The sequence below is a fragment of the Mus caroli genome, unplaced genomic scaffold (assembly GCF_978045245.1).
Source record: "Mus caroli unplaced genomic scaffold, Mus_caroli_1 scaffold_7, whole genome shotgun sequence".
NCBI lineage: Eukaryota > Metazoa > Chordata > Mammalia > Rodentia > Muridae > Mus > Mus caroli.
In genome coordinates, this window is record NW_028227262.1 from 93,678,840 (window position 1) to 93,695,605 (window position 16,766).

At 44.9% G+C, this 16,766-nt stretch overlaps 1 protein-coding gene across 1 annotated transcript in view; it reads right to left on the reverse strand.

The window, feature by feature from the left end:
- Window positions 1–16,766, reverse strand: part of Mindy4 (MINDY lysine 48 deubiquitinase 4) — a 116,095-nt gene that overhangs the window by 61,306 nt on the left and 38,023 nt on the right. Inside the window, exon 6 of the mRNA XM_029478745.2 lies at window positions 4,807–4,862. Coding sequence (XP_029334605.2) covers window positions 4,807–4,862 — 56 coding nt within the window. The remainder of the gene's footprint in view (window positions 1–4,806; window positions 4,863–16,766) is intronic.

Below are 16,766 nucleotides of genomic sequence, written 5' to 3' on the forward strand. Positions count from 1 at the left end.
TTCCACGACAAAGCCAAATTCACATATTATCTCTCCACGAATCCAGCCCTTCAAAGGATAATAACAGAAAAAAACCAATACAAGGACAGGAACCACGCCCTAGAAACAACAAGAAGGTAATCCCTCAACAAACCTAAAAGAAGACAGCCACAAGAACAGAATGCCAACTTTAACAACAAAAATAACAGGAAACAACAATTACTTTTCCTTAATATCTCTTAATATCAATGGACTCAACTCCCCGATAAAAAGACATAGACTAACAAACTGGCTACACAAACAAGACCCAACATTTTGCTGCTTACAAGAAACTCATCTCAGAGAAAAAGATAGACACTACCTCAGAATGAAAGGCTGGAAAACAATTTTCCAAGCAAATGGTCTGAAGAAACAAGCTGGAGTAGCCATTCTAATATCAGATAAGATTGACTTCCAACCCAAAGTCATCAAAAAAGACAGGGAGGGGCACTTCATACTCATCAAAGGTAAAATCCTCCAAGAGGAACTATCAATCCTGAATATCTATGCTCCAAATACAAAGGCAGCCTCATTCATTAAAGAAACTTTAGTAAATCTCAAAGCACACATTGCACCTCATACAATAATAGTGGGAGACTTCAACACACCACTTTCACCAATGGACAGATCATGGAAACAGAAACTAAACAGGGACACAGTGAAACTAACAGAAGTTATGGATCAAATGGATCTGGCAGATATCTACAGAACATTTTACCCTAAAACAAAAGGATACACCTTCTTCTCAGCACCTCATGGTACCTTCTCCAAAATTGACCACGTAATTGGGCACAAAACAGGACTCAACAGATACAAAAACATTGAAATTGTCCCATGCATCCTATCAGATCACCATGGACTAAGGCTGATCTTCAATAACAAAATAAATAATAGAAAGCCAACCTTCACGTGGAAACTGAACAACACTCTTCTCAATGATACCTTGGTCAAGGAAGGAATAAAGAAAGAAATTAAGGACTTTTTAGAGTTCAATGAAAATGAAGCCACAACATACCCAAACTTATGGGACGCAATGAAAGCATTTCTAAGAGGAAAACTCATAGCTCTGAGTGCCTCCAAAAGGAAACTAGAAAGAGCACACATTAGCAGCTTGACAACACACCTAAAAGCACTAGAACAAAAGGAAGCAAATTCACCCAAGAGGAGTAGTCGGCAGGAAATAATCAAACTCAGGGGTGAAATCAACCAAGTGGAAACAAGAAAAACTATTCAAAGAATCAACCAATCAAGGAGCTGGTTCTTTGAGAAAATCAACAAGATAGATAAACCCTTAGCCAGACTCACTAGAGGGCACAGGGAAAGCATCCTAATTAACAAAATCAGAAATGAAAAAGGAGACATAACAACAGATCCTGAAGACATCCAAAACACCATCAGATCCTTCTACCAAAGGCTATACTCAACAAAACTGGAGAACCTGGATGAAATGGAGAAGTTCCTAGACAGATACCAGGTACCAAAGTTGAATCAAGATCAGGTTAATGATCTAAACAGCCCTATATCCCCCAAAGAAATAGAAGCAGTCATTAATAGTCTCCCAACCAAAAAAAGCCCAGGACCAGATGGGTTTAGTGCAGAGTTCTATCAGACCTTCAAAGAAGATCTAATACCAGTTCTTCACAAACTATTCCACAAAATAGAAACAGAAGGTACTCTACCCAACTCATTCTATGAAGCCACAATTACTCTGATACCTAAACCACAAAAAGACCCAACAAAGATAGAAAACTTCAGACCAATATCCCTTATGAATATTGATGCAAAAATCCTCAATAAAATTCTTGCTAACCGAATCCAAGAACACATCAAAACAATCATCCATCCTGACCAAGTAGGTTTCATCCCAGGGATGCAGGGATGGTTCAATATACGAAAATCCATCAACGTAATCCAGTATATAAACAAACTCAAAGACAAAAACCACATGGTCATCTCGTTAGATGCGGAAAAAGCATTTGACAAGATCCAACACCCATTCATGATAAAAGTCTTGGAAAGATCAGGAATTCAAGTCCCATACCTAAACATGATAAAAGCAATCTACAGCAAACCAGTAGCCAACATCAAAGTAAATGGTGAGAAGCTTGAAGCAATCCCTCTAAAATCAGGGACTAGACAAGGCTGTCCACTTTCTCCATACCTATTCAACATTGTACTTGAAGTCCTAGCCAGAGCAATTCGACAACAAAAGGAGATCAAAGGGATACAAATTGGAAAAGATGAAGTCAAAATATCACTTTTTGCAGATGATATGATAGTATATATAAGGGACCCTAAAAATTCCACCAGAGAACTCCTAAGCCTGATAAACAGCTTCGGTGAAGTAGCTGGATATAAAATTAACTCAAACAAATCAATGGCCTTTCTCTACACAAAGAATAAACAGGCTGAGAAAGAAATTAGGGAAACAACACCCTTCTCAATAGTCACAAATAATATAAAATATCTTGGCGTGACTCTAACTAAGGAAGTGAAAGATCTGTATAATAAAAACTTCAAGTCTCTGAAGAAAGAAATTATAGAAGATCTCAGAAGATGGAAAGATCTCCCATGCTCATGGATTGGCAGGATCAACATTGTAAAAATGGCTATCTTGCCAAAAGCAATCTACAGATTCAATGCAATCCCCATCAAAATTCCAACTCAATTCTTCAACGAATTAGAAAGTGCAATCTGCAAATTCATCTGGAATAACAAAAAACCTAGGATAGCAAAAACTCTTCTCAAGGATAAAAGAACCTCTGGTGGAATCACCATGCCGGACCTAAAGCTCTACTACAGAGCAATTGTGATAAAAACTGCATGGTACTGGTATAGTGACAGACAAATAGACCAATGGAATAGAATTGAAGACCCAGAAATGAACCCACACACCTATGGTCACTTGATCTTCGACAAGGGAGCTAAAAACATCCAGTGGAAGAAAGACAGCATTTTCAACAAATGGTGCTGGCACAACTGGTTGTTAACATGTAGAAGAATGCGAATCGATCCATTCCTATCTCCTTGTACTAAGGTCAAGTCTAAGTGGATCAAGGAACTTCACATAAAACCAGAGACACTGAAACTTATAGAGGAGAAAGTGGGGAAAAGCCTTGAAGATATGGGCACAGGGGAAAAATTCCTGAATAGAACAGTAATGGCTTGTGCTGTAAGATCGAGAATTGACAAGTGGGACCTCATGAAACTACAAAGCTTCTGCAAGGCTAAAGACACCATCAATAAGACAAAAAAACCACCAACAGATTGGGAAAGGATCTTCACCTATCCTAAATCAGATAAGGGACTAATATCCAATATATATAAAGAACTCAAGAAGGTGGACTCCAGAAAGTCAAATAACCCCATTAAAAAATGGGGCTCAGAACTGAACAAAGAATTCTCGCCTGAGGAATACCGAATGGCAGAGAAACACCTGAAAAAATGTTCAACATCCTTAATCATCAGGGAAATGCAAATCAAAACAACCCTGAGATTCCACCTCACACCAGTCAGAATGGCTAAGATCAAAAATTCAGGTGACAGCAGTTGCTGGCGAGGATGTGGAGAAAGAGGAACACTCCTCCATTGTTGGTGGGATTGCAAGCTTGTACAACCACTCTGGAAATCAGTCTGGCGGTTCCTCAGAAAATTGGACATAGTACTACCGGAGGATCCAACAATACCTCTCCTGGGCATATATCCAGAAGATGTCCCAACCGGTAAAAAGGACACATGTTCCACTATGTTCATAGCAGCCCTATTTATAATAGCCAGAAGCTGGAAAGAACCCAGATGTCCCTCAACAGAGGAATGGATACAGAAATTATGGTACATTTACACAATGGAGTACTACTCAGCTATTAAAAAGAATGAATTTATGAAATTCCTAGCCAAATGGATGGACCTGGAGGGCATCATCTTGAGTGAAGTAACACAATCACAAAAGAACTCACACAATATGTATTCACTGATAAGTGGATATTAGCCCAAAACTTAGGATACCCAAGATTTAAGATACAATTTGCTAAACGCATGAAACTCAAGAAGAATGAAGACCAAAGTGTGGACACTGTGCACCTTCTCAGAATTGGGAACAAAACACCCAGGGAAGGAGTTACAGAGACAAAGTTCGTAGCGGTGATGAAAGGATGGACCATTTAGAGACTGCCGTACCCAGGGATCCATCCCATAATCAACTTCTAAACGCTGACACCATTGCATACACTAGCAAGATTTTGCTGAAAGGACCCAAATATAGCTGTCTCTTGTGAGACGATGCTGGGGCCTAGCAAACACAGGAGTGGATGTTCACAGTCAGCTATTGGATGTATCACAGGGCTCCCAATGGAGAAGCTAGAGTAAGTACCCAAGGAGCTAAAGGGATCTGCAACCCTATTGTTGGAACAACATGATGTACTAACTAGAACCCTGGAGCTCTTGTCTCTAGCTGCATATGTATCGAAAGATGGCCTAGTCAGCCATCAATGGAAAGAGAGGCCCATTGGACTTGCAAACTTTATATGCCCCAATATAGGGGAATGCCAGGGCCAAAAGAATGGGAATGGGTGGATAGGGAAGTGGGGGGGCGCTATGGGGGACTTTTGGGATAGCATTGGAAACGTAATTGAGGAAAATATGTAATAAAAATATTAAAAAAAAAAAAAAAAGAAAGGCAGGCAGTAGATGGAGACAAGGAATAGAGCAGCATGGCCCTGAGGTCTCCACCCTGGAGGGAGTCCTGCTGCGTGTACAGAGACACAGCACAGAGGGAGGAGCCTCACCTACCTAGCTGCAGGGCATCTGGCTTATCACCGGTCCTGTCAGACACCAACTGATTTTTCCTGAAAGAAAAAGAGAAATGTGAGTGTAGAGGAGGAGACTGCCAGAGGAACTCAAACTGTACAGAAGACCACAAGGACCACGGGCCCTGGTACCCAGAGAGTGCCTTGAGCAGGCTGCACTGCAGCAGAGCTCACTGATGTCGCTGCAACACACTGGGGTCAGGCAAAGGTCAGGCTTTATCATCAGTGTTTCTGCCGCATCTCTCATGGATTCAAATTCAGGTTCCTTTCTTCCTTCCTTTCCTTCCTTCCTTCCTTCCTTCCTTCCTTCCTTCCTTCCTTCCTTCCTTCCTTCCTCCCTTCCTTTCTTCTGTCCCAGCTTCCATGTAAAAACAAAAACAAAAACAAAAAACAAAACAAAACAAAACAAAACAAAACAAAACAAAACAAAAACATGTGTGGCCATTTAAACGAGACTTCTGGGGTGTACCAATGTGGTTCTAACTTGTTATCCACGTGTGTGCATTCTGAGGCTTCTAGAAAGGCTCCACCCATGTAGTAGCTCTGCTCAGATTTGTTTTCCTCTATCATGCATCAATCTGAACTGAAGGACACAGAACACGTTGAAAGCAACACCCTTACATCACCCTCCAAAGCTTCATTTACTATGTTGAAAATGACAGTTCTTTTGAACATGGCATTGAAATATATTTTCCTCCACTGCCTTTGCACAGTAAGATATGACTGCAGCAACAATCATAGTCTCGCCTCGGGGCCCTCCATTGAACTGGCTTCCTCCTGAAGATGTATGAAGGGTGTGTGTGAAGACCGTGTGAGACACACAGTTCTCAGAGCCTGTGCCTGTGCTCCGTGGGACTCTCATTTTCTCTGTGGCTCCAGAGTTCTGTCACACTCCCTCCCAGAAGGTTGCTCCTCCCTGTGCCCATCCCATTCAAACCCAAAGAATCTTTAAGCCCTGTGTCCAAGATTTCACAAGGGTTGTGGGGCATGGTGACAGGATGCTCCCGGAAGCTGGGAAGAGGGTTCCATGAATGCAGAGCACCCCACCTCAACCATGAGGCAAAAGCAAGCTGCATCAGTAAAAGCCTCTTCCCTCAGGCTCTCCCCAGCTCATCTGCTCCACAGCAAAGGCCGAGGACGGGGCACTTTGATGGAAAAGACAGGGAACCCCCACACAGGCCAGGAGCACGAGGCCCAGGCACTTGCCCAGGGGTTTCTGAGGTCCTTGTGAAGCATTTCAGGTAGGGACAGCAAGGCCATCCCTCAAACACGCCAAAGCCACCAGGGCCCTCTTCAACATACTGTCTCTGCTTCTTCCTCTCACACTTACAGACTCTCAGCAGCCTCTTAATGCTGTCTCGTCCAACGCCTGGAGTGGCCTGTCCTCAGTCCCCACATCTTCCCATGGCATGTACAGACTGATGTGACACTGTGCCCACTACACAGCTACTTAAAGGTCCCTGCTACCCTCTCATCACCAACATCCACAGCAATCCCATGTTCACCAAAACAACCGCAGCAGCATTAACAACAATCCTCTCTGGCTTTCTGGGTTATCCCAGGCACTAGACTATGTGCTTTGAAAACCTCAAAGGCTGTCTGTCTCTCAAAACTGCCTTTTGAAGTTATTTCCCTCAGTGTCAAGAGAGGTTCAGCAGTTTTCCATGGCTTGCATTAAGCAAGAGGCAGCACAGGAATCGAACTCAAACCACTACTCCAAAGCTAACGGCAATAGCCATCTCACCTAACTTCCTTATGAAATATAAACCCGGCCTCCGAAGACTGCTCTGCAAGGTACCTGGCCTGCCACCTGCCCAGGGACATCTGAAGCTGAGCCATCACATCCGCCTGCACTGCCCTGTGCTGAGAACTTCAGGAGAAGCTGCTTTACCCTGAACACTGACAGATTCCCATTGCCCTAAAGGCCAACTGCAGTGCCACCCCCCCAAACACATACACACCTAAAGCATGTATTCACATCCCAGCACAAATGAAGTGCTATCAGGTCTGTCTCCTGGACAACAAAAGAGCAAAATGGTCTGGCAGGCTTGGCCACAAAGATGTCCACATTCTAACTGCCAGAACCTGCAGCCATTATCTTACAACAAAAATCAGCATGTGGAGGATCTGAGACAGGAGGGTGACCCTGGGTCTGGAGGTAGAAACAGTGCATGGGTCACAAATCAACGGAGATCTAATCCAGGAGATACAGTGGTGAATGCTGACAGTGGGCAGACACACTTTGCAGGAGGGAGAGTACAGGGGGAGATCTACCCATGCCAGCTCCTTGGCACTGGCCAGTGAAACTGATTTTGGACCTCAGCCTTCAGAACTGTGAGACATTACCTTCACGTTGTTCAGCCACAGAGTGGGAGACTTACTGTGGCACCAAGGAGGGAAACAGGACCAGAGCATTCTCTTGGCTCACAGAGTGCTGAGTATCCAGCACTAGCTAGTGTTCCTCAGAGGATGTTAAATGATGCAATAACCCTCACCAAAACTCGGTGATTTACCAAGCCTGCACAACTTAGAACTGCCAACACAGGGACTCGAACCCTGGCCACTGGTTTCAAACATTCCACTCTGTTCACTCCTTTAATTTGCACATGCTGCTCTCAGCAGAAATTTCTATGGCATGCTAAAGATGGTAAGACAGGGTCTCAAATGTTCCTGGTAGCTCCTGAGAGGGTGGGGACAGTATGTACCCTGGACCAGGAACAGCAGGGCCTCTCCCAGTCATGGGACTTCCACCCAGAGGGGCTATCCATCAGCCGAAGGAGAGGCTTAGAACCTTTGTGCCCGTGTCCCATAGATCTCCTCACCAAAGGAGACCTCGAGTGTGCTCACATGTGGAGAATGTGCCATTGTTCCTTTCAAGTGTCCTTTGTGGCATAAGCGCTGTGGAGTTTAAAAGGTCAGCTTAAAAGAGTGTTCTTGCCTTTGAGTGAAAACTACTAAAATGACCAAGACAAAACGATAAATCAAGGCTTCAAAACGCTTTCTCCAAGGGCCACTGTACAGATAACCCAGAGGCAAGCACCAAGGGCCAATGACAGGCACACATTTTGTCATACCCAGATGACCTTCACCCCATTTCTGTGCCTTATCCACAGGGCGAGCAGAGCCAGGGTCCTGTGTACAGGAGTCCAGGACCAGGACTTAGTCCCTGAGTAACTGAATCCTTGTGTGGAGAGAAAGAGCCACTGAGAGGTTGGCCAAAGGTGTCCTGTGGAAATTCCCGAATGACCCAGGCTACGGCCAAGACCGTAGGTTCCTCTCCACAACCTAACAGCAAGGCCTATTGCTAAAGACAACACCCACACAACTCACTGAACAGAGAGAGGTCAAGATGGTGCCTACACTGAACCCTCGCCCCCCTTGTCCTAGTGTCTTCGGTATGGGAAGGTACTCTGCCCACTACCAAAAGAGAAACATAAACACTAACCCAGCCAAAAAACCTTTGACATACAATTTGTCCTGTCTGCAAAATATGCGAGGGCAATAGTGGCACAAAGCACGGAGAGTAGTCAACCGGTGTCTGATTGGGCTTAAGGTCCACTCCACTGCTTGGGTGACCAAGACCTCTAGAAAGCCCAGAGACCTAGGGGGAAAGTCCAATACAGTACTACTAGTCAAAAAAGAAAAAAACCACACACACACACACCAACAAAACAAACAATAAAATGACTCCCGCTGCTGCTGTACTCATAGATCGAGCCTTATTCAGTCACCAGCAGAGACAGTTGGTCCTACAGCAGATGGGAACCAATGCACAGCCAGACATCATGCAGAAAGTCCTTGAAACACACAGCTCTAAATGGAATGTCTCCACCATGCATCTCTCCTCCGAGCTCAGCGAAACCAGTGGAAGAGAGGCAGGAGGAGTGTAGGAGCCAAGGGGGATGGAGGACACCAGGAGAACAGGGCCCTTTAAATCAACTGAGCAAAGCTCACACGAACTCACAGAGACTGAAGCAGGGACACAGGGCCTGCCTGGTTCTGCAGCAGGTCCGCTGTGTATTGCAGCTTTCAGTTTAGTATTTTTATGGACTTCTGAGCATGTGAGTGAGTCTGATCCTTACACCCTCTCTTGGGGCTCTTTTCCTTCTGTTGGTTTGCCTTGTCCAACTTCAGTATTATAGCTTTGTAATATCTTACTATATTTTATGTACTATGCTTTTGTTGTTATCTCTTAGAAGCCTGTTCCTTTCTAATGAGAGATAGAAAAGAAGTGGCTCCGGATGGGATGGGAAGCGAGGAGGAACTGGGAGGGGCAGAGGGAAGGGAAACTGCAATCAGGATATACTGTATGAGAAAAGAATCTATTTTTAATAAAAGGATGGAAAAAAGAGAGAGGTGTCCCATTCTCCTGTGCCCACCACTGAACACTTGGCCAGCTTAGTTACAGGTTCCATAAATGGCTACAGATCATATTATTGGATTAATGTCAACTTCCCTGAGGGGGATAACAGTCCTGTGAAATGGGAAGAAAACGTCCTTGTCCTTAGGAAATTTGAGCTGAATTCCATGACACCGACTTTTACTCTCAGGAAAACAGTGTGTAAACACAAACATGTACATTAGTAAGAAAAAAAAGGCACACAGAGCTTAGCAACTGCTGGGTTTAGGTGACGGGGACACAGGTGGTCATTTACTATGCTTTCGGTTTTACTGCAAGTTTGGACTTTTTTTGGTAAGCATGATCAGCAGATGGGAGCCAACGAGGAGACTGTGAAGAGCTATTAATGGACAGTAGCAGCTGTGACTCAATCCAGAAAGAGAAGATGAGAGGTCGCTGGGAAGAAAAGTACTGGAGTTCACTGGCCCCTGAAAAGGAAGGGAAGAGAGAACAGAAGGCGAGAAAATACTAAAAAGGAAGTTGCTAAGAATTTCCAGCCTCCACAAGACACGTAAACATAAGCGCACATCTAGGTGTGTTGCGCTGAGACGGTCAGAAGGCCAGAGAACTAGAAAGGCCTTAGAGAAAAGCTAGATTGCCTAGAGACAACTTGAACAAAAGACTTCTCAGTAAAGGCGGGAAGACACCTTCAGAGTGATTAGAGAAAAACAACCACTGAATGGGAATTTTCATTATCATTAAAAATTATCGTTAAAGATAAGCCAAAGACAGTTCCAGGCAAAAACAGCTAGTTGATTCTCACAGACCTTCACTGAGTAAAGGACTGAAGGGCCTGTTTCAGGAAAAAAGAAGAGAACTGTGGTAAGAGACTGGAAAACATTTAAGTAGAACTAAATGGTAATGGTCGATAAAAAGCAATAAAAGGAGTAATGACCACACCCATGGGGAACAGTAAAGACAGAGACACAGCGGCAGACAAGAGACAGCAGATAGGGAAAGTAGTCACCAGGCTAAATCTTCTCCCTCCTGACAAGTAGATTGATCAGTCTTGAGCTGTCAAGCCAATCATAATAAAGATGTAAGAGTAGCCACACGGAGAGTGTTATGACCTGCTATGTAGTCTTCAAACCAAAGTGGGGGGCTGGGGGGACGTCGCAGAATTCCAACAAACCTGTCACCAGAAAGCAGCCAGGCGGCTTCTTGGTAAGTTTAGGTTGAGCATCTGACTCTGCAGTGGTAGTCCAGGCCAAAGAACTGAAGACAGGACCTGGACACGCACAGGAATACCCACACAGCATTACAGTAGCCCTAGGGCAGAAGTTACCTAAATGCCTATCAGTAACTACTTGGAGAAACAGTGGAACACTAAACCACCACATAAAGGGATGGGTCCTGAACAGGCCACAGTGCCATTGACCCTCAAAGGAATCAGGCACCAAAGGTCACACATACCACACAAACCCATTTGTGTGAAATATCACACTTTGCCCAAGACGTAGAGCAAAGAGGTTGGGGGACTGAAAGGTCGCGCCTAAGGGATGACTGAGGGATCTTGCAGGAAGTGTTTTAGAACTACAGAGGTGATGGTTACATGACTGTATTAAATGTTTACAATGGTCAAAGAAAAAGAAGAAAAAAATAAAGTAAATGTAGTGTAACAAAAATACAATGTAACCAGACCCCCCCCAACACACACAAAAAAAGCGATTATGTCAGTGACTAAGGGATGCAAGCTGCTTAAACCTGCAGTGAAAAGAGGGACACAGGCTGGAGCTACGGCTCCAGATGGGAGCTTCAGAATGAGAGCACTGGCGCACTGGCTGCTCTTCCAGAGTGTTCAAGTCCCAGCACCCACCCGGTGGCCCACAACCATCCATAACTGCAGTTCCAGGGGATCCAGCGCCCTCTGCTGGCCTCTGCAGTCTCTGCACTACACAGACATAATACATGTGAGCAAAACACCCCATACACAGAAAATGAAGATAAAGTAATCTTTAAAAAGAGACAGACAGACTGCATTATTACCGGTAAGCTCTCTCAAGAGAAATGCAAAAACTTAACAGCAAAACACGGGAAACATGCCTCTTGTATACACTAGCAGTTCTACAGCTCATGAGACGAAATGTTATCAGAGGAAGGGACTTTGGAAGTAAATATTATTAGTGATAAACCTACTTGTTACAGAATTTAAAAGGGAAAACGTACCCACCATGAATCTCTGTACTCCTAACAACCCTCCCAAAATACAGGAACAAAGCTTTGACAGAACAAAGGATAAAGGGTTTACCTGTGAGCACAGGAGGAAGTTTTAGCACACCTCTCAGCAAACCATACCTCAAACAGGGAAAAAACCAACTAAGAATATTTAAAGGTCAAAATAATATGCGTGATTTAACACAGCCAACTATTAAACAATATATATATATCCTCGGCTCGTCCATACGGCTTTAATTACAAAAGCTGCACACAAGCAAGCTGCAATTTTCAAAATATTCCAAGCTGTATTTCTGACTGCAAAGAATTCTTTTTTTTTTTCAGAAATCCAATAATAAAGATAGCTCCTCTACATTCCTCCCCCCCAAAAAAGACATTAGTAATGCTAAAGAAATGATAGTAGACGTTAGAACTATTTCAAACTGGCTACACAGAAAACTCAGCTCTGGGAAGCCATTACATGGTTAACAGCGGGGAGTGGGTGCCATAAGGAACCTGTTATTGTGGAAAGTTTACAGCAAAGAGCCAAGTCCTGAAACAGCAGGAAAGTGCGTACAAGACTTACGGAGAGTAAAGTGGTTCAGCCACCCCCAAAGCTGGTTTCCTGAGGAGACTACCAGAGGTGCCCCCTGGGGGGGGGGTCCATCTGCTAGCCTGATTCATCATAACTGACAAGGAGAAAGGACAGAGTAACCAACAATACTAAGAGGGCAAGACAGGGGTTAAATCATCTTAAACAGAATGTCTTCAGAGAGAAGCAGATAACCAAGGTCAAAACAAGGTATTTGAGAACTAGCAAACCAAACTGGACAGTTCTTCTAGAAAGATCTCAAAATTAGGCTGGTGAGATGGCACGGTAAGTAAAGGTACTTGCCATACAAACCTGGTGATCAGAGCTCAGGCCCACTTAAAGCTAGAAGGAGAGAACCCATTCCACACCGCTGGCCTCTGGAGCTCTGTACACACACCACACCACAGCACATGCACAAGCACACACACTTACACACACAAAACAATATTTAATTTAAAAGAATAAAATCACAAAATTGCCTCAAGAAGGAACAGGAAATCTGAAACTATAATCTCCCCAGGCAGGATGGGTCGTGCCTGTGGCCCCAGCATGCCCACGCAGGGACTGGAGGCCAGAGAAGCACCCAAGCAATAATTCAAGAGCAGCCTGAGGGAGCAATGTGTGTGCATGGTTCTTGCCGATTTATGCCACCAGATGAGATATAACTCTCCCCAGTTTCCACTCTGAATGTGGCCTTTCTGATCCAGGGCCCCACTTGGGTAGGAGTTTCAGGAGAGCACCCCTGAATCTCTGCAGGGGAGGCAAGTTACTTACTTCTTTGTGTAACAGTTTTCTTATTGATTAAAAAAAAACCTTCCCTCAAAGAAGGCTGTATAAACTATTGAGTAAATAAAGAGCACAGGCACACACGTACACACGCACACACGCATGCACGCACACACAGCAGCTGCTAGGCACTAGCTGAGATGATGGCAAAGGACGGGGCAAATACAACCTCCAGGAAACTCACACTTGCCCACCTAAGTGCGAGTTATGAAATGAAACACTGAACAACTGCACTGACCAGGAGTTTCAAGGTAAGTATGACCCCTCAAGGACGCAAGGCTTTAACGGTAGAAAATTTAATAATATAATTCACACCAACTTATGAGAGATTTAAAATATGAGATAACTGATGCTGAAAAGGCACCTGATAAAAACAAATACCACAGACATTCCTAAAGAAGGGACAGGCTCAAGGGGCAGAATGGCTTTTCGAATCCTATGCAACATTCCCTGCCTTAGGAACATGTCCACATCCACACGACTAAGTGTCCCACTCAAGGTGCACCAGAGGCATGCAACAAGGGCAGGGACGTTGTCGGTGAGAGCCAGACAGGAATCTGGCAGAGTAGTTAGAACCACACAGACCAAACAAGACTGACATCGATGGCTGCAGAGCTAATCAAGTTTTGCCCCACCCCCATTTTACCTGAGTTGTCTCTGAGATTGCTCTAAGGATGCTAACATATGGTGCTCCTGGCTTCAGCCCTTCAGACACATCCTATCCCAGACCCCTCATGAGCAGCTGCATGCTGCTCTTTTCCTTCCTTCGCAGCAGAACCATGCTCTTAAAGACTGCTCTGTGGAGAAGCAGCTGCCTTGGAGTGTTCCGTCCTCAGACCTGCTGATACGAAAGGCTTTTAAAAACCTCTGGGTTCTCCATGGCAGAGGTTCTTTTGCTTTTTCCTTTCACCTTGCTGTTCCCCATTTCTCTGGCTTCCTATGTAGTCATGGATGAAGTTCCTATGGGAAGGTGGAGGTGCAGTGCTGAGGTTGGATGCAAACCATGCTGGGAAGCCACCTGTTGGGGTTACTAACAAGCTCATGAGAGGAAGGAAGCTCCCAACCATCTCACCACTGGGGGCCAGGGTGACAAATGGGAGGTGTCCAAGCCTCTGGAGGGGCTTCCTCTGCCTCGCTCCACCACCAGATGATCAGCAGACGTTTTTAAAATTAAGCCACAGAGAACATGAGGTCTCGGGAAGGACTTCGGGTTATCCCGAAGTCATGGTGTGCTTTAACCATCGCATTGTGTAGCTCAGGGACGTCAACAAGTCTCCACTTCACACGCTACTTGCCAGTTCCCCAAATGTCAGCCTTCAGAATAGAAATAAAATTCCTTTCTCTCCTCTTCCTCCTCCGTTGTCATCAACGTCTTCATCGCTGTCTTTTTTCTTTCTTTTCTTCTTCTTCTTCTTCTTCTTCTTCTTCTTCTTCTTCTTCTTCTTCTTCTTCTTCTTCTTCTTCTTCTTCTTCCTTCTTCTTTCTTCTTTTTCCTCCTCCTCTTCTTCCCCCTCCTCCTCCTCTTCCTCCTCCTCCTCCTCCTCTTCCTTCTCCTCCTCTTCCTTCTTCTCCTTCTCTCTTTCTCTCACCATCTTTTTCCTTTCCTCTTGAGGATATGGAAAACCTGACTATAATTGGCTGGTCTGGTATTTCCTGTAAGAATGCTCTCTGCTTGGAACACTGTGAAAACAATCTGCCTTAACAATTCAACCCAAATAAATGATCTTCCTGCAAGTGATGAAAATCCCTAATTGGGAATTGGGCTGCATACCCAGGTCTCTCTCATCCGGGTCCATGATGACGAAGGTTGGACAAAGATAGGCATCACCCGGTGATGACAGATTGGGGGTGGGTCACTGATGGCTCTGCATCCTCCTGGAAAATCCATCTACCCAGTATCTGGCTGGGTGGAATACACGTTGTACCCTGGCCTCCTGGACCATTGTTCTTGGGGGTGATAATTGCTCAGCTTAACTCTCTTTCCGTCTGTGTCCCTCCTGAGGTGCTTTGGCACACACCCTTGACAAGAAATATGCAGAGCCCGGGCAAAATCCAAGAGCACGTCCAACACTTCTCCTTCCTGTATATCTATTCCATGAGTCAAGATGGATTCTGGAACATTCCAAGAACAAAGAAATTTACCCAAGTCTCACGTTCAGAGGGTTCTTTCAAGGGCACAGTTTGCAAAACAAAACTGTACTAGCTATGACCTTCCCTCGTATTGTACTCCTATTCTTCCACTTTGGCTCTTGGCTTCTGCATAGTTAGTAATGAATGGCTCTCCCTCTGGGAGCCTTGAAGCTCTCGGAGTTCACCAGGATGCAGCCCAGTTGACTGGAAAGTTAGAAAGCCATTCCGGACCTAGTCCAACCTGGATGTCTTAGAGCAGTGCTTCTCATCCTTCCTAGTGCTGTAACCCTTTAATACAGTTCCTCATGTTATCGTGACTCCCAACTGCAAATTTATTTTGTTGCTGTTTCATAACTAAAATTTTGCTAGTTATGAACCATAATGTAAATATCTGATATGTTAACACCCCCCCACACACACACACACACAATGGGTTGCAACCCACAGGTTGAGAGCCACTGCCTTAGAGAAATGGACTGGGCTAGGAGGGAGTGTCGGGTTTTTCCCCAAGATCCTGGGAACAGGCAAGGCTATAGACACTCTGGTCCATTCATTTTCAAGTATCCCATGTTGGAAGCAAGAGGCCTTGGCTGCGTTTTCTTAATATTTAAATCAATTAGGACAGGTTGTCCTTCCTTCTAGGGTACATAATTCAGAAAAGCTTTGTGGTCCTCATTGTGCTTACTCTTGTTCAGGACTCGAGTTTCTGGGTGTATCTGAGTTCCACTTCACTGTGAGACTGATGCTAGGAGGCAGATGTTCAGTACGTAAGGAAAGGAGGCTGGTGTGATGGTGCACGCGTTCAACCCCAGTACATGGGAGACAGAGACAGGCAGATCTCTGTGAGGTCAAAGCCAGCCTAGTCTTCATAGCTAGTTTCAGAACAACCAGAGCTATATAGAGAGTGTGTCTCAAAAAAAAAAATGTTTAAAACTGTGTAGAGGTAATGTCACTCCAGGAACATAAGCATCTTCTTGAGAGAAAAGTAGTCTCTATGGGCTGCATCCCTGGACAAATTCATCAAAGCATCCACGCTTCTGACTCAGACGGACAGTAAACAAAACACAGCGATGTCAGCCCATGGCTTACTTGCATCATGGTCTTGCCACTGGCCCTCTGCACACTACTTGGGCTCCCAGATTCAACCAAGCCCACTCCTGAGAAGCTGGATGGAGAAGAATGCTGAAGAAATGATGGGAAGCCTGGCCCATGCACACTCAGGAGTAATCCAGAAGTGAGCAGGGCACGTCCTACACTGCCAGGCAACACAACCGTTGATGTTACCTCTAGTTAGGACTCTACCTCCCCAGTGGCACAAAGACTCAATGGAAATGACACTTCTTGGGACATAACTTTCCAGACTTGCCTCCCAAGGATGGTCTGAGAGTCTGTGATGGCAAGGATGTCTCCATAGCCTTGACCTCACCACAGGGAGATTACGGTCATCCTCTGAGCTATAAAAGGTTCTCACAACCACCAGGAAGCCATTGCATAAGTGGCCTGGGCTTCCACCGTGGCTGAAAAGCTGTGTGGAGATGTTTGCTTAGCTGTGAGTAAAAGCCACACTGGGGGAGTAGTTCTACCCTTACTGTCGCAGTGAAGGCCAACAAATATAGCCAAGGAAGGGAGCCATGCCGAGGAGAAAGGCTGACTTTCCCTTGGCCCCATCAAGCCATTCCGGACCTAGTCCAACCTGGACTAGTCCACTCAGTCTACTTAGTTCTGTTTGGTTGAGTAAGCCAAAGGACAGTGTAAAACAACTTGTAGGATGATGCATTTTCATTTTGAACACGACCATTCCCTGCTGACCATATTCATTAAAGACCTAGGAAAGGCGGGTGTGAAACAGCACTGTCAGGGCCACAGAGATGGAACAACCATT